The sequence below is a fragment of the Balaenoptera acutorostrata genome, chromosome 2 (genome assembly GCF_949987535.1).
Source record: "Balaenoptera acutorostrata chromosome 2, mBalAcu1.1, whole genome shotgun sequence".
NCBI classification, from domain to species: Eukaryota; Metazoa; Chordata; class Mammalia; order Artiodactyla; family Balaenopteridae; genus Balaenoptera; species Balaenoptera acutorostrata.
The window spans coordinates 79,927,250-79,953,094 of record NC_080065.1 but is presented as its reverse complement, the minus strand read 5'-3'; the positions used below and the strand labels follow the sequence as shown (position 1 = coordinate 79,953,094).

The 25,845-nt window shown below is 38.3% G+C and overlaps 1 protein-coding gene across 13 annotated transcripts in view; it reads left to right on the top strand.

Annotated features, from left to right (window-relative positions):
* MCTP1 (multiple C2 and transmembrane domain containing 1) overlaps nt 1-25,295 on the top strand; it is a 560,962-nt gene extending 535,667 nt beyond the window's left edge. For 12 of the 13 annotated variants that reach the window (XM_057541264.1, XM_057541263.1, XM_028162670.2 and 9 more), the window contains 4 exons: nt 5,998-6,107; nt 10,083-10,192; nt 21,711-21,808; nt 23,281-25,295. In XM_057541264.1, coding sequence (XP_057397247.1) covers nt 5,998-6,107; nt 10,083-10,192; nt 21,711-21,808; nt 23,281-23,352 — 390 coding nt within the window. In that variant the 3' untranslated portion in view covers nt 23,353-25,295. Of the gene's footprint in view, nt 1-5,997; nt 6,108-10,082; nt 10,193-18,660; nt 19,255-21,710; nt 21,809-23,280 lie in introns of those variants that run through there. The other variant, XM_057541266.1, reaches the window with a different exon arrangement.
* The last annotated feature ends 550 nt before the right edge of the window (nt 25,296-25,845 follow it).

Below are 25,845 nucleotides of genomic sequence, written 5' to 3'. Positions count from 1 at the left end.
CGGCATTATACTAAGAGCTCTACATGGCTTATCTTATTTAACTTAGTCCTCTTTATAACCCTGAAATGTAAATGTTTTTGAGAACTGTTTTATTTTTTAAGAGAAAATATACTGTCTTAAATGGTCTCCATCTGTCTTCTTAACCTTAACCATATCTCAGAATCCTTTAATGTTTCAATGGAGGGTTCCTATTTTCAAGGTTAATATCAGGAAAAGAGCCAAGGCACCCAGTAAGCTGGGTAAGATTTGATATCATAAAAACTGTGTAAGACACTGAGATAAGATTCAGTAGTCAAGAGTCTCTGTGAGTTGTTAAGTTGCTCTCTGGGAGAATATCAGTGCTCTAGATTTCAGGCTGAAGGGTAGTTTTCTATATCTGAAAAAGAAGGAATATGGGCACAGAGAAAACATTTCACCACTTTGTGTGCCTTTATTCAATCTATACCTCATGTCTACTATTTCCATAGGTTAGAAGCATAGATCTGAGAGGAAGTCTGTTTTGCAGGGCATTTTACTGAGTGAAGTAAGAAAGCTGTGCACCAAAACCATCTTTAGCATAAAAAATAAATCACGTGAACCCTAAACATATTCCAAACACAATGTACACTTTGTGCTCTGTGAGGTTCAGTTTGCTCACAGAAGAGCTGTAGTCAACAGTAAACTAGAACAGTTATGTCTCATAGCAGATATCAGTCTTACTGATCCCCTTTGCCAGAGGTTACACAGCAAGACTTTAAAGGAAAAGCAGAGTTATGATCCAGATTAGCTCTTTGGGGTGCAAATTTGCATGCTTCTTCTGTGAAATCCTCAGTAAGGTGAACATATGCTCTGGTTTCCTGGGACAGTTCCGTTTTATGCTCACCCTGATGTAAGACTTAATAGCTCTCTCCCTTAACTCTCTTAAGACATTCTCAACCTAGAAAGAAAGTGAAATAACATTAATTTTGTAACACCAATATTTTGAGCAAACATGTTCTGTATACCTGCTGTGATCGATACAGCACAGGTGTCCAAGAGATTCATTTTCTATGATGTCAGCAGGGCTGACAGTGACCTCTTTGGCATCAGTGACTGTGGCAGGATGCAGCTGGGTGCATGAAGACCCCAACCCCACAGTACACATACCCTGACACCTATCACTTTGGCTTCTTGTTCCCATTTGGAACCGAATCAGTGAATGGGAGTATTTGTCATTTTGGTTTGAAAGTCAATGAACAGGATTCTCCAAATATGTAAGGAGTGTATATTGATCCTTCACATCTTTAAGAGTTTCCTAAATATCTCACAGCTAGGAAGTAGATATTTCTTTGGAAAAATCTAGTTAACTTTCTGTTGTGATACAGGATAGTAAAATAGGTGATATGAAAGAATCACTATATTTCAAGTGTGCAGTTATTGATATTTTGTGGACTATTTAAAATAACAAGATTTTAAGAAATTATATGGAATTATTAGAAAAACTTGTACAATATAAATCTCACATTTTCAGATTTATAGTTATAGTTCTTTTTTATGGGTAATTTTCTTTTTAAATCTTCAAAAGAAACCTTCATAATGCATTTTAAAAAACACTGTCACTACCAAGCCTTTGGATGATTAACTACCCTGTGATATTTCTTTCATCCAAGCCGGTTTATAAAGGAAAGCAAAAACGACAATAAAAGAAATGTACCAATTTATTCTCTACTAATAAAGTATTGAACATTAGTGAAAAAAGTGTGAAATACTAGAATGCAACACAGAGCAATTCCACTACCCATTGCAGTTTTGGGTCATATACTGTATATAAAGAGTAATTACTTCATTGGTTGGAGACCACAGTGGAGGAATATAGAATTTGATGAAAGAGATTTTAAGATAAAAATTTTATCCCAAAGCACTTGAAAACTTTGCCAACACTCCAGACTGTTTTATTTTGGACTGTGGTGGCCAGGGGTGAGGGGAGTGGGCGTAGGGTGGGAGTGCAGAAGAAAGAAAGAAAATTAAAAGTGAGCAGATTTTAAAAACTCTTTAGCCAATAATCAACATCAGTACTTGGATTTAAAGAATCTACTACAAATAGTCTTTGTAGATGCCTGAAATGACACGTTACTAATGAAGATCCCATATTTAATATTTGCACATGGCATTATTAACATTAAATCTGGTGGTTTCTAACACATCTTCCACTTCCCATTTTTGTTTTTTTGTTTTTTTTTTTGTTTTTTTTTTGTTTTTTAAATTTATTTATTTATTTATTTATTTATTTTTGGCTGTGTTGGGTCTTCGTTTCTGCGCAAGGGCTTTCTCTAGTTGTGGCAAGCGGGGGCCACTCTTCATCGCGGTGCGCGGGCCTCTCACTATCGCGGCCTCTCTTGTTGCGGAGCACAGGCTCCAGACGCGCAGGCTCAGTAATTGTGGCTCACGGGCCTAGTTGCTCCGCGGCATGTGGGATCTTCCCAAACCAGGGCTCAAACCCGTGTCCCCTGCATTGGCAGGCAGATTCTCAACCACTGCGCCACCAGGGAAGCCCCCACTTCCCATTTTTGAATCAACTTTCCGGATTTCATTTTCTTGCTGATCATGGTGTTTACGATAATAAATTTCTAAATGTTAGCAAGTCTTTTCTTCTTGTTTATCTCACAGGGATCCTGGGTAGGAACTGAAATCTTCCTGGGTAGAGTGGGAAGGTCACATGGTATATTGTGCAGAGAACAGACTCTGGAGTTGGCTGGTTGTAATCCTAATCCAAGCTCTGTCACTTTTCCATGAGCCTCAGTTTTCTCTCCTGTAAAGTGGAGAAAAATATCTGTGTTGTAGGGTGGTTGTGAGGATTGAATGAGCTGTGTGAAAAGCACTTTATGGTGCTTAATGAGTATCTATTTACATTCTACTTCTTTCTAAAAATAATTTAGAATACAAAAAAATACATTAAGAAAAAATAGATAAACCATGTAAAATCATGCCCAGTGAATACTGATTCATTTATGGCTTCTATCCATGTTACTTTAATAATGATATTGGAGAAAATCAGGGGATTATTCTGATTATAATAGTAAAATATATTAATTGCAAAGAATTTGAATATTACAGGAAGGTATGAGGAAGGTAAACATCCATTACCTTTAATATTTTGACACATTCCCTTCATCTATTTCCATCCTATTCATTTCAAAAATAAGTTAGAATTATACTCCATATCACATTTACTTCCCATTCTTTTCAGTTTCTATTAGATCATAAGCATTTTCACTGTCTTTAAGCAATATTTTGTGATTTCCTAATAGTCTGTCATTTGTATGTAACATAATTAATTCTACCCAACATGTTAGTGATTTTTCTTTTTGTTATTATAAACAAAACTGCAATGAAAATTGTTTCAGATGTTCATTGACTATGTTGGTAATCCCATCCCTTCATTTGTCATATTTGTTGCAATTTTTTTCCCACTTAGCCTTTTAAATTTATGATAACTTTTAAGTTTTGAATGTTATGTAACTTTTGCTACCAGTTATTTGTGATTTTCTTTACTGTTTGTATGTTCAGAAAGTTCTTTCCTATTCCAAGGTCAGTAAATAAATTACCTATCTTTTTCTGTTTTTATAAAATTCATTTTTAGCTTTTTGCTTTTAAATTAATACAGTACATATTTGGGGTACCACAATTTGAGGTAGATGCTGGGGTAAATTTGAGCTATCACAAATAGGTCTGAGAATTTATTAAGGCAGAATTTAATATAATTTTCCCCAAATAGTTAAAACAATTACCCAGTAACATAATACTTCCTTCTTTATGATAGATTTATGTTGGTGCTTTATCATACAATGATCTCTCTTTCAATGCTCATCTTTCATATTTTAACTACTTAAATATCTGGTACAATAAATGCTTTCTCATTATTTCTCTTTTGCAAACATTACTTGGCTATAGGTATTCATTTATTCTTACAAATAAATTTTAAAAACACTTGATCAAATTCTCCCCATTTCACTCCACTCCAAACACATTAGGATTTGCTTGACATTGCATTAAACCTTTATGTTCAACTGAAAAAAAAAAAGAATACATTCTTTTAATATTCAGTATTCCAATGCAGAAACATAGTATCTCTAATTTCTTAATATAGATTCTGTACATTTCTTGTTAAGGTATGGCTAAGTGTTTTATATATTTTATTGCTATTGTGAAAGAAATATTTTTCACCTCATAATTTCAAACTGGTAAGATATTATTCTCAGTGAACTTTCATTGTATAATCTGCATGCTTTGTCTCCAACTTGATTTATTCTGCATGTAGAAAATATTTTGTAAGAGCACTTTACTTCATAGACAAAATGAACTTAGCCAGTGCTTGAGAGAGAACATTGAAGGCCATGGAGGTTATTAGAGCAGCCCAATTTTGTAATTATGAAAGGAACTAGAAGGAGCCACTGGTTATCCATTTTATTATAAAATGTACAATTACATAGGTGAAATGAGTGCATTTTATTTTATTACTGGGGAGGGAAAAAAGACAAGAAATTGATGCACCCATGTCTGTAATGACAAGTGAAGGGCAACTTTTGAAGACAGTGGAGACTCCGAGGGTGTGTAATTGTTCTCTGTACTCTGAGCCTTATGCATTTCATCTACCTCATTGCCTTACAGTCCGTTTTGGTATAAGTGAGATGAATAATGTAGACAACATCTCCCATGGGAATTAAATTTAAAATGAGGGCTCTAAGTAACTGGTATCGAAAGATCATGTTATAAAACTGGCATCCATGTCCTCAGTCCCACTGTACCCTGTTGTCCTTGGAGGCTGCCCACACACCTGTCATTCATTTGCCCTCAGTTTCTAAGGTGGCAGGATGCCAGCCCCAGCCAAGTGTTCACAGTGCAAAGTACTTTAGACTCTTCTAAAATGAAAGTCAGTATGTAAATGTGCAACATGACGACATTATTATTCTAGCTTCCTGGCTGCTTTCAGCAAGCACTGACTGCCACATGAGGTCTCAAGTGTTCTGGCACAGTGTGCAAGTGTTCAAAAGAAGTTAAAGTAATGAAATTGGATCTACATTTCCATAGAGATTCAAGCTGGCATGGAGGAATGGAGTCATGGGTTGGATGGTCTCCACCAAACAGCCTAGGCAAGTGCCTGTGATGCCAGGCTACTAAGCAGAATTTTCTATCGTGAAAGGGCACCACTGTTTCTTCCTCTGGGTCTAAAATTACAAAATGTGCCCATTTCTCCCAGGCTCACACCACTCTCTGGGCGCTTTATCCTCAGTCCTCACCCATCCATTCCCTGGAGCACACACCAGCTTTGCTTAAATCTAGCACAAGTTTTAAAATGAAGAATTAAGTACAAAGTGTGGGGGGGAAATGTTTAGTTAGAACCCTAATAGAGCATGAAGTATGTGACTATTATTCATAAGAGGCGGGGCCAGGCTAACTACGTATCTGATCTACCTAAGGTGCTGTCTAGAAGTGGCCACTTACTGGATTTCAGTTGACCTTGTTATTTTTTTATTTAAAAATTTTTTTGCAGTTTTCATTGCTCATAGGTCTTCTCATTTGCACCCACCATTCCCTTCTATTAAAATATCTGGAGCCAAGACCAAACTTAGGTATATGGGTGCTGGGGCCAAGAAACTGGGTTTGCTAAGTATTGTATCATGGTAGGTCCAGGGTCAGCACAGATTCCGCATTTGGTCATTCTGAGACCTGATCTCTTTATACCTCCCCTCCCCCTGGCTGAAATGTTTCTGTTCAGCAGGGCAAGAGCAACGGAATCTGAGTCTTGTGCTTTGCAGCCACCTTTATACTAGCACAGGTCCATAATGCTGAGTATTCTTCCTCCTCCACCTCCTGTCATATCCTAGAAATTTCATGGGCTTCACGTATCCATTTATATATATGCAATAATGAAGTTCATTTAAGTTTAAAAATGTAAAAGTGGGACACTTAAAAGAATTCAAGCCCTCAAGGATACCTTTACTCATATAGAAACTCTCTCTCTTTTTTATTGTATTTTAGGACAGCGAGAAAAAGGGATTTATAAATAAAATCTATGCCATCCAGGAAGTATGTATCAGTGTCCAGAACATCCTAGATGAAGTTGCTTCCTTTGGCGAAAGGATAAAGAAGTGAGTGATGCTGACATGTGAGCCCTGGTCTTCTGTGGGACAGTGTCCATTTGTTTCTCAGAGGGTGAAATGCCACATTCTTTCTGGCAGGGGACACTCCTGGGTGATCTATTGCTCAGTTTTATCATTATTTACTTTGCTTCTGCCAGTCTTTGGTTTTATGAAAGTTCTGTCAATTTCCTCCTTGAAATTTAGAACATATTGGTTGGAAAGAAGTCATACTTGTAGCTTTGAAGAAATAACACCGTCCTAAATTTTAGCACATTTTCACAGTGAGACTTTGTTCTTACACAGAATATGAAATTGTGATAGAAAAAAAATAAACCAAGTTAAATGAGGATTTCAGGTAATCAAGACACACCTGCATTTTATTATTGGTTGAGTTATAATTTCATCAATAAAGTTAAATTTTAAAAAATCATACTATATATAGCACCCTGCAAAAATATGCTTTCAATTTTGTATATTTAAATAGCTGACATCATAATTATAGATGAAATAAACTAATGCTTTGCCGTTTAGAAAATATACATAATTTTTATAATTTAAAAAACAATTTTTTAAACAAGGAAATAGAGCTTCATTGAGAGCTGATGTAAAATTAAGAAACATGTTACTTGCATTTTACTTCAAATAGTTTTATTTATTAATATATTTTTTAAAACAACTGTTTAATTATAAAAGTGGTAAGGTGGATATATAATTAGTCATTAGTAAAAAATATACTAAGGCCCTGTACCTACTAAACTATGTGAAAATTGGCCCACATAATGATTTCTAAATGATCTATTCAAGAAGGGGTGCTGTATATCTGGATAAGCCTACATTTTCCTAGTTTTGTATATCTATTCATTGTTTATTATTCATAACCAAAAGTGTTCTGCAGATTTGGATCCTTGGGCATACATAGAAATTGAAAGGAGTAAATTATTTAAACTAAAGGTGTGAGTCATTCATCTGGTGCCTTTCATGTTTCAAGGCATAATGCATTTTATTTTGTATAATTTTTTGTTTAACACATTTCCACATATGCATAGGTGCTGAGTTTCCACTTTCTCGTATCATATTAGACAGGACAGCCTCCCTCTCACTCCCAAATGTGCCTCTAAGCAACATTCAGTATCAGACTTCTAAAGACTGATTTCCACATCTTTTCTCTTTTCTTCTTCTTCTCCATGTTATTTACATCTCTAAGAATGTTTCCTTGTTCTCCACAATGTATCTGCAGAAGCAGAGTGTGAAGTCCTAAATGGGGCATTTCCCTCTTGAGTATTGTCCTTTCTCTGAGGTACACTGTGTACTGATTACCTGACAGAAACATCTCATTTATATCAGAAGACCCTGGGTCAACTCTAAGGTCAGGATTGTGAATGCCTGAAGGGGAGAGGCTTCTTTGTAACTCTGGGTGTTAGGAGACTCAGACAGGTGCTTGGTTGGAAAAGACCATGGCCAGTTGAAGGAAATGACCAGATCCTGGCTGTGGACCAGCCTTGGGGAAAACTGGATTGCGTGAACTTTCCAAGGTATAGACAGAGGTGCAGGTATAGGCTGAGGTACAGGAACACCGCATAGGATCTAGTGAGTCTTGTAGGAGCTATCTTTTCGGCGCAGTAATCTTTCGAATACTATAAGAGAGAAGCTCCCCTGGGGTCACGTGGGATAAAATGGATCTATCCAGAAAGCAGATACAGAAGCAATCTTTAAGTACAAAATGAAAGCCTCCATAATTACCACATCTTGTTACTAAATCATTCCAGAACTTCCTTGAATTGCATCTCTTTGTGGGGGGGGTGGTTAAGATCATATTCTAGATATCGATTCCATAATGCACTGTGGAAAAAGAAAAGGGCACTCTTTCCCCCCCCCCCCCGACATTAGCTACACTGGTATTCCTTGTCACTTTTCCTTCCAAGAGGAGTAAGAACACAGGGAGCGCTTCAGTGAGGCTGCCCAGAAGGAGGGTTTTCTGCATGAAGAGCCAGTGCCCTCACACATGGAGTGGTGTGATGGATGGCTCTGAGCTGAGCCACAGGAGAGCAAACAGACCCTCCGCCTTCTGTTCTCTCCACCAGCGGGCAGAAGCAAGGGAACTACAGGTGTCAGTGAAGGAGGGAAGGCATGATTCTTTGCCTGGTGACAGTTATAGGACTCACTCTGGCCATAGGAGATAAAAAAACACGACAGCAAAGCCAGACCCCAAGAGTTAACTAAAAACAAGACAACCAGATTGATCCAACTTCGGCTTTTTTACTAGAAAAAAAAACATTTTTAGGAATTTGACCTAGAGAAAGACAAAAAGCAAGCCATATGCCACAAAGCTAAGGAATAACTCTTAAGTGTTAGGCTGAAGGGCAGTACATGAGAAAAATCTCTTGAGAAACATCCTTTATTGGATCAAAAACTTCCCTGGAAAAACCCAGCCCAAGTGAGTATAGCATCCATTACCGGGAAATTAGAAGAAATAAAAAACACTGACATTTATCCATATCATGTACAATTTCATATTTTCTTGAAGTGTCTTGGGGCCCTTCTCACTGCTTGCTAAGAAGAAATGCCATACTTTAGACTCCTAGAGTTGAATGGCTCTAATAACTTCACCTTGATTCACATAAACATGTTGCCATCACTAACAGTCTTCCTGGATACAATAAAAGCTGTCCCCATCTTATAACCGGGAAGGTTGATGCTTAGAGAGGTTGACCACCTAAAGTCACATAGCAGAATCTAGGCTTTGAACACAGATTTGCTACCTTCTTTGGTTTTTTTTCATTAAATTATGCTAAAGAGTCACTCAGCAAGATGTGTTAGTTCCTCTTTGGAGGCTGAACTTCAAGGCAATGGTATGCTTATAAATGGAGATATGGTTATATACCCAACCTTGAGGGCTCCACGGAATGGTTCTGTTTACTTTATAATTTTGCCAGTCTCTCTTAGAAACTACCAGACTCACAATAGATGTTCTACACAAAAAGCCTAAAAATATCCCAGTCTTTCCACGTTCCATTTGCCTTCTGTCTTGATCTTTCGTTCTTTTTGTTTCATTAAAGTCCTTCCCATCTTAGTACTGTCTGTTTTGTAACTTCCTCTCCTTCTGTTCATTGATCCCATTTTTGTTCTTTGTTCTGATGTTATATCATTGTCAGTACTCCGTCTTGCTTCCTTCCCTGACCCTCTACATTATTAGTCACCAGCAGTGTGGGAACACTGCAGAGCCATCAGCCAGGCCCCGTTATAACCCACTCTTTTCCAGCTTATACTCCCTTTTTGGTCTTCCCAACAAATCTATCATGTGCCATGTTCTCCTTCGCTATCAACAAGGTAGGGAGAATAGTAGGTAATGTTGACTTTATTTCTTAATTATCTATGTATTTCTGGGAAGAGGGCTATGATGGCAGGTGAATTTTGACAAAATTCCCCCTTCCTGACTTCTAATTCCATTTGAAACATAACTGAAGTGGGAAGTGAGTATTCCTCTAAGGATTTCTAAAGTTCTGAGGATTTACACAACCGTGTTAAGATTTAGATCTATGGACAATCGTTGGCAACATTTTATTTCCAATGTGGTTAATCCTGTGTGAGAGTTCATAGAAGAAAGAATGGTAGGCCCAGGGGCATTCTCCTCTATGAAAATTTGGAGAAAACAAGATTCAGTACTAGTTTTAGAAGTAGAAAAAGATTTTTAAACCACGGGGAGTCACCCAAGTAGTGTGACGACTTTAGACCCTTAAGTCACCTGGGACAATCTGGAGAGGTTGGTGTCAACACCCTGTACCTGGGCCCTGTGTTCATGAAGTTGAGATTATGACTAACCTGTATCTTCTGATAGCCTATTACAATTGGCATCTATTCCAGAGAGAAATACAGTCTTTACTAGATCCTTAGTCCAGATTTTGAATCAGAATCACATTTATTTTCATCTTTGTTTGAAAAAAGTAAGAAGTGCTCAGATTGCTGATGTATTAATTTCTCATTCAGTACTTTCAACTGGACCGTCCCATTCTTAAGCTGGCTGGCCATTGTAGCCCTCTGTGCGTTCACAGTCATCCTGTACTTCATTCCGCTGAGATACATTGTCCTTCTCTGGGGTAAGTAAAGCCTTTTTTTTTTTTTTTTTTAAACTGTCATAGCTGCTAAGAACAAACTATTTTTAAGGGATGAGTTATACTGTCAGTAGTTCCCTGTATTTATGGTCATGAAGCTATTCCATGATGAAAAGAGACAGGTCAGTTAAAAATCACAAGAGTTTAAAGATTTAGGTCTATTTGCAAAATGCATTTTTCTTATCTGGCACCATAGGCTCCATCATACTATAAACATGTAGTTGTGCAGATTCTTCATATATCAAAGTGTAGCTTTGTCTAGATATCACTCTGATTTATTTCCACCATTTATACATAAACAGAGGCATTTTGATCCATATGGTGCATTTAGGACAATGTGCTTTTGTGCTGTGGTACTTTATCTTACGGAAATGTCCGTAAACATGGTACTATATATGGCTGCCTGTTTAAGAGGTCACCTTTAAGGAAGCAGGAAAAGGGTCCTTGGCATTGGCAGGCTGCTTGGGAACAAAAAAACCAGCTTTATGTGTACTAAACAAGAATGCTTCTGTAAAAACCCACTTTAAAGGTGATATTTGGGGGTCCTAATTTCTAATGCAATTATGCTTCATGCTAACAGTTCCTATGTACCTAGACTCTACTTAGGTGGTACTTTCAGCATTCTTCATAGTTTGGGTTTTTTTGGTTTATTTTCCTTTCTTTCTCTTATCTGACACAATTCTTTGTTTGGAAAACTCAATTTTCAGTCTCCAAGATCAACTAACATATAAAACTACATTAATGATCTATAAACAAGACTGGGTAGGAGTAAAATTCTCTACTTGCCCCTGGCCTGCATACACCCGAGATTGCTAAACTTATACAAAATGCAAAGAACCAAAATGGGTTTTCAGAACACATGTGCTTACACTGAAAGCAAAAAGATGAAAAGGAATGTTTTGTTTTCTTTTTAAGGCTTTTAAAGAAATATGCTGGAATAAAATGAAAAAGGGTCTGATGTCTCCAAGCCCTCCAGTTTAAAAATCCTTACTTCGCTATTCTTTTTGGCATATCTTGTCATATCCTGAGCAAGCCTTCTTGCCCCTTATCATCACTATCATTACCTTTACATCTTGGGTAGGGAGTGGAGGGTGAAGGGAAGGGTGATTATGTTTTCCTGCCTTAATTTCTATAATTTAAAGAAACAGTTTCAACTAAGTGCTTTCACTATACAAGAGGCATTTCCACCATGTTCTTGCGTCGCTATTGTATGTTCTTTCATTCCTTCCTCTGATATTTAAAACAGGTGCTGTTTTATTGAAGGAATTAAGGTAGGGCGTTAGGTGTGGCAGTTTATTACCTCTAACCTACTTAGGGTCAGACCTGCCATCTCAGTTGTGATAGGTGGGGAACTTCGGGTTTCCTTTCCCCAGGTTCTCAGAAACTGGAGCCCACGGCAGACATCTGGCTGTGTAATCTGGGTTGGCCTCACTGGCAAGCTGTCTTAAACGTAATTTGCAGAGAATGTGTTTGGGTCTCTTGTTTCGTCAAATAAAATAAAACAAAGAACAGTATTCCTTTAGTGGTAGGTGATTGCTGAAATATTAAATAGAAATTTAAGACATGAGTCTCACATGGGGAGACAGGGACCAAATCATAATTGCATTAGTTTATTCTGCTGAACTCCCTGAAGAAGAGCCAAGATGCTCCAGTTTGTGACCCAGTTTTTACCACTCTGATTTCATAAAAAGCTGTTTATTTATGTATTTTTACGTGAATATGCTTGGTAATTTATTAAGTGCAATATAAATGTAAAACAGTAGACTTATCCAATTGAAATTCTACATTATTCCATAGAATATGTAGAATAGGTACTTCTAGTTTTATACATTATTTTGACATTTCTACCTCATTAAATTTGGGGGTTTTGTTTTGTTTTTTTGTATAATAGCTCCAAATTCATCTGTATTTGCCCCTCATCCACATTTGCTCTTCAGGTAGCACAGAGGATTCACTGTTGAATAATTTAGCATGGGTAGGTATGGCTCATTTTTAATGGTTCTTGGCCATTTTAATCCAAGAAGTGATCCAAGTAAGTCAATTACAGTAGCATCTTTTGCAAGCCTTAAATTTAAATTTCTTATAATTTAAAAGGAAAATTGGTTTCTAAAAATCTCAATGCCAGAAATGTAGAAATGGAAACATATTTTCTTTCTTGTGATGAGAACTTTCAAGATCTACTCTTTTAGCCACTTTCAAACGTGCAATACAGTATTATTAACTATAGTCACCATGCTGTACGTTATATCCCCATGACATTTTATTGCTGGAAATTTGTACCTTTTGACTCCTTCACCCACCTCCCACTCCTCCACCTCTGGTAACCACCAGGCTGTTCTCTGTATCTATGAGCTTGATTTTTGTTTTTGTTTTTTTTAAGGATTCCACATATAAGTGAAATCATACACAGTATGTGTCTTTCTCTGTCTGACGTATTTCACTTAGTATAACGAATGCCCTTGAGGTCAGTGCATGTTATCACAAATGGGAAGATTTCAAACTTTTTTATGGCTGAATAATATTCCATTGTGCATATATACACCACAACTTCTTTACCCATTCATCCGTCAATGGACACTTAGGTTGTTTCCATGTCTTTGCTATTATAAATAATGCTGAATGAACATGGGGGTGCACATGTATTTTTGAATTAGTGTTTTTGTTTTCTTCAGATAAATACCCAGAAGTGAAATTACAGGATCATAGTGGTAGTTTTATTTTTAATTTTTTGAGGAACCTCCATACCTTTTTCCGTAGTGGTTGCACTGATTTACATTCCCACCAGCAGTGCACAAGGGGTCCCTTTTCTCCACACCCTCCCCAACATTTGTTATTTATAGACTTTTTGATGATACAGCGATTCTGACAGGTGTGAGGTGACATCTCATTGTGGTTTGGATTTGCATTTCCCTGATGATTAGTGATATTGAGCATCTTTTCATGTATCCGTTGGCCATCTGTCTTCTTTGGAAAAATGGCTATTCAGATCCTCTGCCCATTTTTTAATTGTTTTTGACAATTGAGTTGTATAAGTTTTTAATATATTTTGGATATTAGCCCCTTATCAGATATGATTTGCGAATATTTTCTCCAATTCTGTAGGTTGCCTTTTCATTTTGTTGATGGTTTTCTTTGCTGTGCAGAAGCTTTTTAGCTGGACGCAGTCCCACTTATTTTTACTTTTGTTATCACCCATAGTTTCTTCTAGGAGTTTTGTGGTTTCAGGTCTTACATTCAAGTTTTAGTCCGTTTTGAGTATTAATTTTTGTAAGTGATATAAGATAGTGGTCCAGCTTCATTCTTTTGCTTGTGCCAGTCCAATTTTCCCAACATCATTTAATGAGGAGACTGTCCTTTCCCCATTGTATATGCTTGGCTCCTTTGTTGTAAGTTAATTGACCAGGGACTTCCCTGGTGGTGCAGTGGTTAAGAATCCGCCTGCCAATGCAGGGGACACAGGTTTGAGCCCTGGTCCGGGAGGATCCCACATGCCGCGGAGCAACTAAGCCCGTGCGCCACAACTACTGAGCCTGTGCTCTAGAGCCCGCGCACCTAGAGCCTGTGCTCCACAACAAGAAAAGCCACTGCAATGAGAAGCCCACACACTGTAATAAGAGTAGCCCCCGCTCACCACGAATTGAGAAAGCCCATGCACAGCAACGAGGACCCAATGCAGCCAAAAATAAATTTATAAAAAAAAATTAATTGACCATATATACATGGGTTTATTTCTGGGCTCTCTATCCTATTCCATTGATCTATGTCACCTGTTTTTATGCCAATACCATACTATTTTAATTACTATAGGTTTGTAATATAGTTTGAAATCAGGGAGCATGATGGCTCCAGGTTTGTTCTTCTGTTTTAGTATTGCTTTGCAATTCAGGGTCTTTTGTGGTTCCATACAAATTTTGGGATTGTTTCTATTTCTGTTAAAAATGCCATTGGAATTTTGAAAGGGATTGTATTGAAACTGAAGATGGCTGTGGGTAGTATGAACATTTTAACAATATTAATTCTTTTAATCCTTGAGCAGGGAATACCTTTCCATTTATTTGTGTCTTCCTCAATTTCTTTCCTCAGTGTCTTACAGTTTTCAGTGTACAGGTCTTTCATCTTCTCAGTTAAATTTGTTACTAAGTATTTTATTCTTTTTGATGCAATTGTAAATGGGATTGTTTTAATTTCTCTTTCTGATAGTAAACTGTTAGTGTATAGAAATGCAACAGATTTTTGTATATTGATTTTGTATCCTGCAACTTTACTGAATTCATTTATTAGTTCTAACAGTTTTTTGGTGGAGTCTTTAGAATTTTCTATATATAAAAAACCATGTCATCTGCAAATAGTGAGTTTTACTTCTTCCTTTCCAATTTGCACTGTTTTAAAATCTATTTGTCTTATATAAGTATAGCTTCCCTGCATTCTTTCGGTTCCATTTGCATGGAATATCTTTTTCTATTCCTTCATGTTTAGTCTGTGTGTGTCCTTACATCTGACTTAATCTCTCATAGGCAGCAATATAGAAGGGTCTTGGTTTTTTTTTTTTTTAATCCATTCAGCCACTTTATGTATTTTGATTGGAAAATTTAGTTAATTTACATTAAAGTAATTATTGATAGGTATGTACTTACTGCCATTTTGTTAATTGTTTTCTGGCTGTTTTGTAGTTCCTCTGTTCTTTTCTTCTTCTCTTGCTTTCTTATTTTGTGGTTACCACGAGGCTTATGTACAAGAACTTAATTTAAAAAAAAACAATTTTTTTTTTAGCTGTGTTGGGTCTTAGTTGCTGCACATGTGCTTTCTCTCTAGTTGTGGCGAGTGGGGGCTACTCTTCGTTGCAGTGCGTGGGCTTCTCATTGTGGTGGCTTCTCTTTGTTGTGGAGCATGGGCCCTAGGCACACGGGCTTAGTTGCTCTGTGGCATATGGGATCTTCCCAGATCAGGGCTTGAACCTGTGTCCCTTGCATTGGCAGGCGGATTCTTAACCACTGCGCCACCAGGGAAGTCCCAAGAACTTAAGTTTGAACGCATTTGAAAGTTCTAAATGTTTACTCTATTCCCCCGTTTTATATGTTACATTTTACACCTTTTTATTGTTGTGTATCCCTTAACTAATTATTGTAGTTATAGTTATTTTTACTATATTTGTTGTATAATCTCCATACTAGCTTTATAAATGATTAATCCACTACGTTTAGTATGTATTTACCTTTACTAGTGACATTTGTACTTGCATGTGTTTTCTTTCTACTTATAGCACACTTTCTTTTGGCTTAAAGAAGTCCCTTTAACATTTGTCATAAGGCAGTTTCGTAATGATAAACTCTTTAAGCTTTTGCTTGTCTGGAAAACTCTTTTTCAGTTCTTAAGGATAACTTAGCTGAGTAGAGTATTCTTGCTTGGAAGTCTTTTTTCTTTCAGCACTTTGAATATATTATGCCATTCCTTTCTAGTCTGCAAAGTTTCTCCTCAAAAATCTGCTTATAGTCTTTTGGGGGTTCTCTTGTACATAACAAGTTGTTACTCTCTTGATGCTTTTATGACTCTTGTCCTTAACTTTTCACGTTTTAATTATATGTCTGTCTTGATGTGGGTTTCTTTGGGTTTCTCTTATTTGGAACTCCCTGGGCTTCCTGGATCTGTATGTCTGTTTTCTTCCCCAGATTAGGGAAGTTTTCAGCCATTATTTCTTAAAATACATTTTCTGCCCCTTTCTCTCTCTTCCCCTGCTGGGACTCCCTATAATGCAAATGTTAGTACGCTTGATGTTGTCCCCATGAGTCCCTTAAGCCATCTTCACTTTTTGTCATTTTTTTCTTTTTGCTGTTCTGATTTTCAACGATCCTTTCTTCTTCTTCATCTAGTCTGCTGTTGAATTCCTCTAGTGTATTTTTCAGTTCAATTATTTTATTCTTCAGCTCTGTGACTTCTATTTGGTACTTATATGTTCTATCTCTTGGTTGAACTTCTCACTTTGTTCATCCATACCCTCCTGAGTTTGGTGAGCATATTTATGAGCATGACTTTGAACTCCTTACCAGGTAAATAACATCTCCATTTTATTAAGGTTTTTTCCCGTGAGGTTTATCTTGTTCTTTCATTTGAAACATGTTCCTCATTTTGCTTGAATCTCTGTGTTGGTTTCTATGCATTATATGAAAGAGCCACCTCTCCCAGTCTTGAAGTAGTGGTCTTGCGTAGGAGATGAACCTTATCATTCAACCTTGCCTTAGCTCTTAGTTGTCTCCCAAACCTTTGTAATTGTCCAAGCAGCCTATTCTATTCTATTCTATTTATTTATTTTCGACTGTGTTGGGTTTTCGTTGCTGCGTGCAGGCTTTCTCTAGTTGCGGAGAGCAGTGGCTTCTCTTGTTGCGGAGCATGGGCTCTAGGGCGTGCGGGCTTCAGTAGTTGTGGCACACGGGCTCAATAGTTGTGGCTTGCGGGCTCTAGAGTGCAGGATCAGTAGTTGTGGCGCACGGGCTTAGTTGCTCTGTGGCATATAGGATCTTCCCGGACTAGGGCTCGAACCCATGTCCCCTGCATTGGCAGGCGGATTCTTAACCACTGTGCCACCAGAGAAGTCCGAGCCTATTTTATTTTTAATAGCCCTCAGTAGTTGAGGATGTGTGAAGACCTGTCAGTGTCTCAAACAGGAGGCTCTCAGGCAGCACCTAGATTCAGGCTAATTGAAAGTCATTCCCTTAGGCAGCAGCTTTTAAATTATGCAGATATATACAGTGGGATTGCAAGTGTAAGCCCAGCTGGCCACCAGAGACAGATGATCTGGAGGTGTCCCCTGGGTGACAGTCATAAAAATCAGGGCTTTGGATGAGTTTATAAGCTCCTTTCTGGGAGATACTGATGAGCTGTGGTGAAGCAGAGGGAGAGTGCAAAGATAGCATCCCCTGGCCTGTGGCCCCTGAGAGCACCTGCACAGGCCCCTAGATGTGTGCCAAACCTGAAAGCTGCCCCTCAGGCCAAAGCTCCAGGACAAGCAAATAGCCCTCTTTCATAGAAAGACTGGGGTGTGTTTCAGTCTCCTGTTTGTGCAGTGCCCTGGTGGTGGTACCTTACAGAGAACTATCTCTTGATTGTTACATTCCTGTGAGACTCAGGAACACCAGCTCCCCTGACCACCAGAGTCAGGCAGTCAAGGGGCATCCCCTGGGTGGCAGCTGCAAAAACTGGGGCACCAGACATGTGTAAGAGCTCCCCTCTGAGGTGTCTGGAAGGGTTTACAGTCAGCCCTTAGATGTGTGTTTAATTAGAAGCCTGCCGTGATAAAATTATAGGCCCGTTTCACAGAGAGACTGAGCTCCTTGGTCTGTTACTTCTTGCTGTGCCCTGAGGGTGGTAGCTGTTTAAGACCTCTTTCTCTATTGGTTACAGTCCTTTGGGACCTGCAAACATAAGCCCTTCTGGCCACCAGAACTAGGCAATGTAGAGGTGTCTCCTGAGAGCAGTTGCAAAAATTGGGGCACCAGCCAAGGTTCTGGGAGATACTGGCAAGCTAGAGCAAGGCAGAGAGAGAATGCAAAGATTGCATCCACCAGCCTCTGTTGGCCTCTGTTCCCTGAGAACACTTCCATAGGCTCCTAGAAGTGTGCCAGAGCAGATTCCTGCCCCTCAGGCCAAAGCTCCTGGACAAGCAAACAGGGCTCTTTCTTGGAAAGACTGGGGTGTGTTTCAGTCTGCTGTCTGTCCAGTGCCCTGGGGGTGGTAGCCTGCCAAGAACTGTCTCTTGAATGTTACAGCTCCAGGGGACCCAGGAGCACCAGTCCCCTGGCCTCCAGAGCCAAGCAATCAAGGGGTACCCCCTGGTGGCAGCCACAAAACCCAGAACACGAGATGTGGGTAAAAGCTTCCCTCCAGGAGATACTGGTGCTCTGAAGCGCAGTAGAAGGAGAGCTCAAAAATGGGGCCCACCAGCTTCTGTCCCCAGAGAGTATCCCAGCAGGCCCCTGCCTCTCCGGCTAACTCTTTAAGATTAGGAAATGAATTTTCTTCACAGAAAACCTGGGCACCTTTCAAACAGCTGCCTCTGTGCTGGGCCCTGGGGTGAGTGAGTGCTCACGAGCTCTTTAAGAGCAATTCTCCTTTCACTATAGCACTTTGGGTCTCATGGATGCAAGCCCATTGATTTTCAAAGCCAGATGCCTTGGGGGCTCAACTCTCAGGTGCAGGTCTTAAAAGTTGAGGTGCCTTATGTGGTGTACAAACTCTTGGCTACTCAGGGAGAAGCTCCGGGTTTGTGAGTTTCCTCCTGATGGTGGGAAGCTGCACTGGGGGTGGGGTTTATGGCGAGATTGTTTCTCAGCATCTCCTATCCACTTGAATGTAGCCTTTTTCTCATTTGCCCCACATTAAGGAGGTGCTCAGCTAGTTTTCAGAGGGGGGGTTTGTTGTTGTTGTTGTTGTTTTTTTACCGGAAATTGTTCCATATGTAGCTGTAGAGTCGGTGTGTCCGTGGGAAGAGGTGAGTTCACGATCGTCCTAGGACACCATCTCGAACTGCCTCATAGATGTAAAATCTCAGGCACCAGATGTGTGTGAAAGCTCCCTTCGGGGAGATACTGGTGCTCTGGAACATGGCAGAGGGAGAGCATGAAGATGGTACCAAATGGCTGGACCGAGGCAGTTGGGGAGAGATGGTTCCTGCCAGGAAAGAACAAAAAGATGGTGGCTGCCAGTCTCTGTCCCTGAAGAGTACCCAGGTAGGCCCCTGAATATGTTTCGCATCAGATGCCTTCCCCTCATGACAAGCAAGTGATCCTTCCCCACACAAAATCTGGTTGCCCCTGGATCAGCTGCTTCCATGCTGGGCCCTGGGGAGGGTGAGTCTGAATACACAAGTTGGTTTTTGAAGCTAGATGCTTAGAGACAGACTAATAGAACAGAATTGAGAGCCCAGATATAAACCCAAGCATATATGGTAAATTAATATTTGACAAGGGAGCCGAGAATACTCAATGAGAAAAGATAGTCTTTTCAATAAATGGTGCTAGGAAAACTGGATAGTCACATGTAAAAGAATGAAACTTGACCCCTATGTTACACCAATCACAAAAAATAACTTGAAATGGATTGTAAGACCTGAAACCATGAAAGTTCTAGAAGAAAACATTTTTTAAAAAGTTCTTTGACATGGGTCTTGGTAATGATTTTTTGAAAATCACACCTAAAACACAACCAACAAAATTAAAAATAAACAAGTGGGACTGTATCAAGCCAAAAAGCTTCTGCATAGCAAAAAAAAAACCATTAACAAAGTGAAAAGACAATCTACAGAATGGGAAAAAATATTTGCAAACCATATATCTGATAAGGGGCTAATATCCAACATATATAAAAAACTCATACAATCTTGGGCTTCCCTGGTGGCGCAGTGGTTGAGAATCTGCCTGCTAATGCAGGGGACACGGGTTCGAGCCCTGGTTTGGGAAGATCCCACATGCCGCGGAGCAACTAGGCCCGTGAGCCACAACTACTGAGCCTGCGCGTCTGGAGCCTGTGCTCCGCAACAAAAGAGGCCGCGATAGTGAGAGGCCCGCGCACCGCAATGAGGAATGGCCCCCGCTTGCCGCAACTAGAGGAAGCCCTCGCACAGAAACGAAGACCCAACACGCCAAATAAATAAATAAATAAATAAATAAATAATAATTAAAAAAAAAAAAACTCATACAATCTAATAACAACAACAACAAAAAATTAAAAACGGGCAAGGGACCTGAATTGACATTTTTCCAAAGAAGATATATGAATGGCCAACAGATCCATGAAAAGATGCTCAATAACCCTAGTCACTGGGGAAATGCAAATTAAAACCACAATGAGATAGCACCTCATGCTTGTTAGAGTGGCCATCATCAAAAAGACAACAGATAACAAATGCTGGTATGGATGCAGAGAAAAGGGAACCCTTGTACACTGTTGGTGGGAATGTAAATTGGTACAGCCACTATGGAGAACAGTATGGAGACGCCTTAAAAATATAAATATAGAACTACCATATGATCCAGCAATTACACTTCTGGGAATTTATCCAAGGGAAACAAAAAGACTAACTCCAAAAGATATCTGCACCCCCATGTTCATAGCAGCATTATTTACAATAACCAAGACATGGAAACAATCTAAGTGTCCACTGATGGATGAATGAATGGATAAAGAAGTGGTATATAATGAAATATTATTCAGCCATAAAAAAACAAGGAAATCCTGCCATTTGCAACAACATGAATGGCCCTTGAAGGTGTTATGTTAGTGAAATAAGTCAGAGAAAAACAAACACTGTATGATTTCACTTATATGTGGAATTGGAAAAAAAAACAAAACAAAAATAAAACCCCTCAAAAGCCCAAACATCAAACTCACAGAAAAAGAGAAAAAAGTTTTTTCTTTTATCTATACGAGATGATAGATATTAGCTAAACCTACTGTGGTAATCATTTCACTGTATGTGTACATCAAACTATCATGCTGTATACCTTAAACTTGTATGTCAATTATTTCTCAAAACTAGAAAAAGAAAAAAAAATCTTGATGTTTTGGGGGCTCATCTCTCCAGGTGCAATTCTTAAAAGTTGGGGAAGCCTGATTTGGGGTTCAAACCCTCACTCCTCAGAGAGAAGTCCCTCCTGATTGTGGGTTCTCAGGCTAGGGGTGGGGTTTATGGTGTGGTTGTGTCCCTGCCTCTCCTACCTGCTTCGATGCGGGCCTTCTCATGATTGCCAGTGTGTAGACTCACTCAGCCAATTTTTAGGTTATTTTCAGAGGTAGCTGTTCCATATGTAGCTGTAGATCCAGCATGTTGGTGGGAAGAGATGTGTTTGGGATCCTTATATGTCACCATCTTCAAAGCTTTTTATTTTTTTTAAAGCTGGTGGTAAACCCTTCCTAATTCCAGGTCATTTTGAAATTAAAACAAATAAAGCAAAAACCCAGGTTAGTTTGCATAATAACACCACCTCCCCACCACTGAAAAAAAAAAGTGTATCTTTTGAAAAGGGGGAACCAGTAAGTCAGATTTCTTGCCTTAAAAACAATCCCAATCCAGAATGCAGGGAGACAAGTTTTATCACAGATGAAACATTAAAGCTAAGCTTCTAAGTATTGTAACACTGAGGGGAAAGGCAAGATAGGTCATTGATCATTCTTGCCAGGTGCCTTTTGTTTCCCAAATAGAAAGGCTTTCCTGCTGGGAAGAAGCCACTGAAGTACAAAGAGAAAAACAGAGCAGCCATGGAGTTGGGAAGGTGGAAAGAAGGAGGGAAAGAGAGAGGGAGGGAGAAAGGAAGGAAGGAAGGAAGGAAGGAGGAAGGCAGGCAGGCAGAAGGAAGGGAGGGAGAAAACTGGGTTTACTGGTTCATTCAGTCAAGGCTGAAATAAAGGCAGCTTAATCTAGATCTTCAAATCACCACAACACTTTTGCCAGAAATGTGTATTTGAACTCCAAACTTTATAGATTTCAATAATGTTTGATCTATCACTTTTTCAGGCATCAATAAATTTACAAAAAAGCTGCGGAGTCCATATGCAATTGATAATAATGAACTACTTGACTTCCTTTCCAGAGTCCCTTCAGATGTGCAAGTGGTATGTAGGTTTCATTATTATAACTACAGGCATAGCTCATTTTATCGTGCTTCACTGATATTTTTTTTTTTTTTTTTTTTAACACGTTGAAGGTTTGTGGCAACCCCGCATTGAGCAAGTCTATTGGAACAATTTTTCCAACAGCATTTGCTCACTCTGGGTCTCTGTGTCACATTTTGGTAATTCTTGAAACGTTTTGAACTTTTTCATTATTATTATATTTGTTATGGTGGCCTATGATCATTGATCACTCATGTTACTACTGTAAAAAAATTAATACTTGCTGAAAGCTCAGATAATGGTTAGCATTTCTTAGCAATAAAGCACTTTTAAATTAAGGTATTGCTGTTTTAGATATAATGCTATTGCACACTTAATAGACTTCAGTATACCATAAACAGAACTTTCATATGCACTGGGAAACCAAAATATTCATGTGACTTGCTTTATTGCAATATTTGCTTTACTGCGGTGGCCTGGAAACAAACATGCAATATCTCTAAGGTATGCCTGTATCATTTTAATGTAGTGTGGCATTGGGTTTTAACTTTTATATCCATTTAATTTTGAAGGTTTTAGAAGAGCTAAGTAAAGCTAATAAAGCCTGTAGAAGATTTTGCCATTCAGGAATTAGCCCAGTTGGGGTGTTATCCAAGAAGAACTTATAGAGAAGATTGGGGAATGAGAGGGCACTGCATAGAGAACCTACCAGGATGTCAGGGGGACAATCCTCCCCCAAGGTTCAGCTGGAGTTTGTGAAGGGAAGTCACCATCACCTGAAGGAGGAATTAGGAATATTAGATGATGAAAGCAAAGTATGCCAGCAGACATTGAGAAAAACACTTCCTTAAATAAACTGCATGAATTAAGTGAGCTTTAAAGATGTCTGTTTCAGAGATCAGTGAAGGGGGAAAGAGTAACTGAGTTTTGAGAACTGGGGCATATCTCAATCCTTTGAAAGCCTTGGAGGTTAATTAATGCCCATTGATCAATAAATATTTTCAGAGTAAAATGAGAAATGTTTTTATCAAACTATTGAAGCTGGGTTGCAGCAATATCTTTTTCCTTTGTTTCAGCAGAGTTTTTGATTTGGTATCAGACATGAGAGTGGGCTGGATGGAGATGAAGCTTATATTAAACAAGCACACAATAAATTATAGAGAACCATTATTCGGCCCTTCAAAATAGATGGAGATGGTTCTGCTTTTAATGTTAGTTGGGTATGGGCAATAGAGACCTCAGCCTGTTACCAAAGTTCACATCAGGGCTCTCATGTAGATTCTGGCAAGATTTCCCTTGACTCTTTGCTCTATCATTCTATTGTTTTCTGCATCCCAGCTGTAGATTGCATACAGCTTCCAAGGCGAGTACTTTCTTTTCCCCCAAGCATAGTCTCTGAATTCCTTTGCTTTCCCTTCCTTTGCCAGAAAGTGGCCACCTGACCAGCCTTTCTCTGAACTCTGTTTAAACAGGTGCAATACCAAGAACTGAAACCAGATCCTTCTCATAGCCCATGTAAAAGGAAGAAAAACAATCTTGGCTAGCCAGCTCCCAGCACTGAGGAGACCAGCATCTGTTTAGGAAGATAAAAGGAAAAGCCTTCAGCCTGAGCCGCATTTCCTTTTCTTTCTGTTTTTTATTTATTTTGCCATTTTACCATGATTGAGAGAATTTGTAAATAGTGTACAAAGGCATATGTCTTTGAAAATATACTTCCATTGTACAGAATCAATTTGATAAAGGTTTAGCTATTGCTGCGTGAAAACCTTGTTAGCTGTGCATAATAATATAACACATTGGAACAACAAATGTAAGAATGGTAACATTGGGAGATACACATTTCTCTAATTACAAGTGTAAGAACTAGAATATTAAATGCTCAGCTGTGCTCTGATTAAATCTACATAAAATGTAAATGTCAATTTGATTTTAAAGTTTTTTTTAATGTGACTATTTTTTATCTGAAAAATAATCCATTACAGTTTTCTATGTTTTATACATTTCAAAAGGGAGGAGGGATCCCAGAGCCTAAATAATGGAACAGATGCATTTCAACTTAACATAGATTCGGATCCTGATATTCATTCCTGTGCAAATTATTTAGATAGATATGACTAGGCTGACTTCTTTAAGCTAAAGAGTGAAGGTATATTCACCTCCTCAAGAGAATCTTCCACACACTGAAATCCTACAAAGAAAATTTCCAAATCTTCTATCATTCCATCTAAAACCTTAAAATCTCTACAGGACTACACAAAAAATACTGCCAGGTTTATAAATGATGATTGCCTATAAGGATTTTTATACCAATCACTATTAATTTGTGCCAAGTTAGCAAATTAGCAACCCAGTTCAGTCGTCAAAAATCTAGCAAATTAAATCCACATTGCCTTTGGTGTCAGATTATGCCTCTGTGCATCTAAAACTATTTAATACTCAAGTGTTCTCACAGAAAAAAAAAATGTATCTACTTTGTTATTAGGTTACTGAACTGCTTTAATATGCATATTATGATTTTTGTTATTAGTGTGAATTTTAACGTAGAGGAGAATGCAGTGTGCTAAGTGATATGCCAGTGTTTCATTACCATTCATTTATAGAAAAAAAATCATTCTTTAAAATATGAATGCATGAAAACCTATTTTGTAAAATAAACTGCTTATGGGGAAGGGGAGTTTGCCTCTGAAAATGTTTCACTACTTACCATAGAATCTATACTTAAAAATTGCATTCCCGACTCTCATGTAGTTTTTGTACCTAACTTCCTGGTATATCAAGGGAGTATACCTCTAGAGAGACAGAATTTGGTGAGAATGTCTTACTTCCCTGACTTGGTAGGGGATTAAGCTTGGTTGAAATTGCTGCAGTGTTTTGCACTACTTTATTAACAATGGACTGGGATAGGGTGAAGGTGGCGGTCATGCTGGAAAAATGTAGAAAAACCAGAAGCGAGAAATATATATTTCACTCTATAGGAAGATTCTTTAAAAATAAATTTAATCTCATCAAAGTTGATTTTTAAAGTATTTTTATTTTAAAGCTATGTTGTTAAATACTGTTTCTTATGATAAAACTATTTTGATCTGTTTATACACTATGCTTGAAAGAATGTCAATTAAATTCCCTTTCTACAGAAAGGCTTTGACCTCAATATGCTCTATTTAGCGCATCACGTTTATAATGACATGCTTACATCCACATACCATCATCGTTTGTTGTTAAGACAGATGTAATACTTCATGAAGTTGATGTTGCTACAGGAAGTTTACTGATGGAATAATTTGTTTGAAATAACTTTTGATTATACTCTGTGTGAGATTTGTGTTCCGTGCTGACATTGTCTACTCAAATGTCTACAAGCCTGATATTCTAACACCTCAGATGTACCCACTGGATAGCAACCATTAACAGATGACTAATTTCTGTTTCATGCTATTAAATTTCAGATGTTTAGTTCAATGGTAAGGTTGACTATTCACTGCATTAAATAAAAAAAAAATCTTTTCTAAAAATAATCAGTACTTTTTTTTTGGTCTCATATAAATAATATTTTACTTAAAGAAACACAGGTTTGGTTTGGAAGAAAAAAGGCTTTCCGTGAAACCTTGCGTGCTGTATAAAACGCAGCACCTTGCAGGGGTGAGTATCCAGTGACACTGCTAGAGGAGTAAGAACTGTCTTGAGGCATGAAAGTGATAATCAGGGGAATCTTCATTGCTTTTACAAACTACTGCACTCACAGACTGAAAACAAGAGACTGTGAAGAACAGAACTTTAACCAGTTCTTTCTCCTTCTCACGGAGGCACAATTTTGCCTTTTGAAAGCTGCTTAACTTGATTTGGTTTTGAGAGGTTTGTAAACACATAAATATTTTAAGATATCTTAAGAGACTGGATGTCACTCTAACACCTATTTGGACTGCTATATACAGTAGTCATATGAACTATGAAATATATTCCTCAATATCCTTTTGTGAGTAAATTCATTAAAGGTCATTCATCATCCAAACTACTATTATTGCCACTAACTGTGGTAA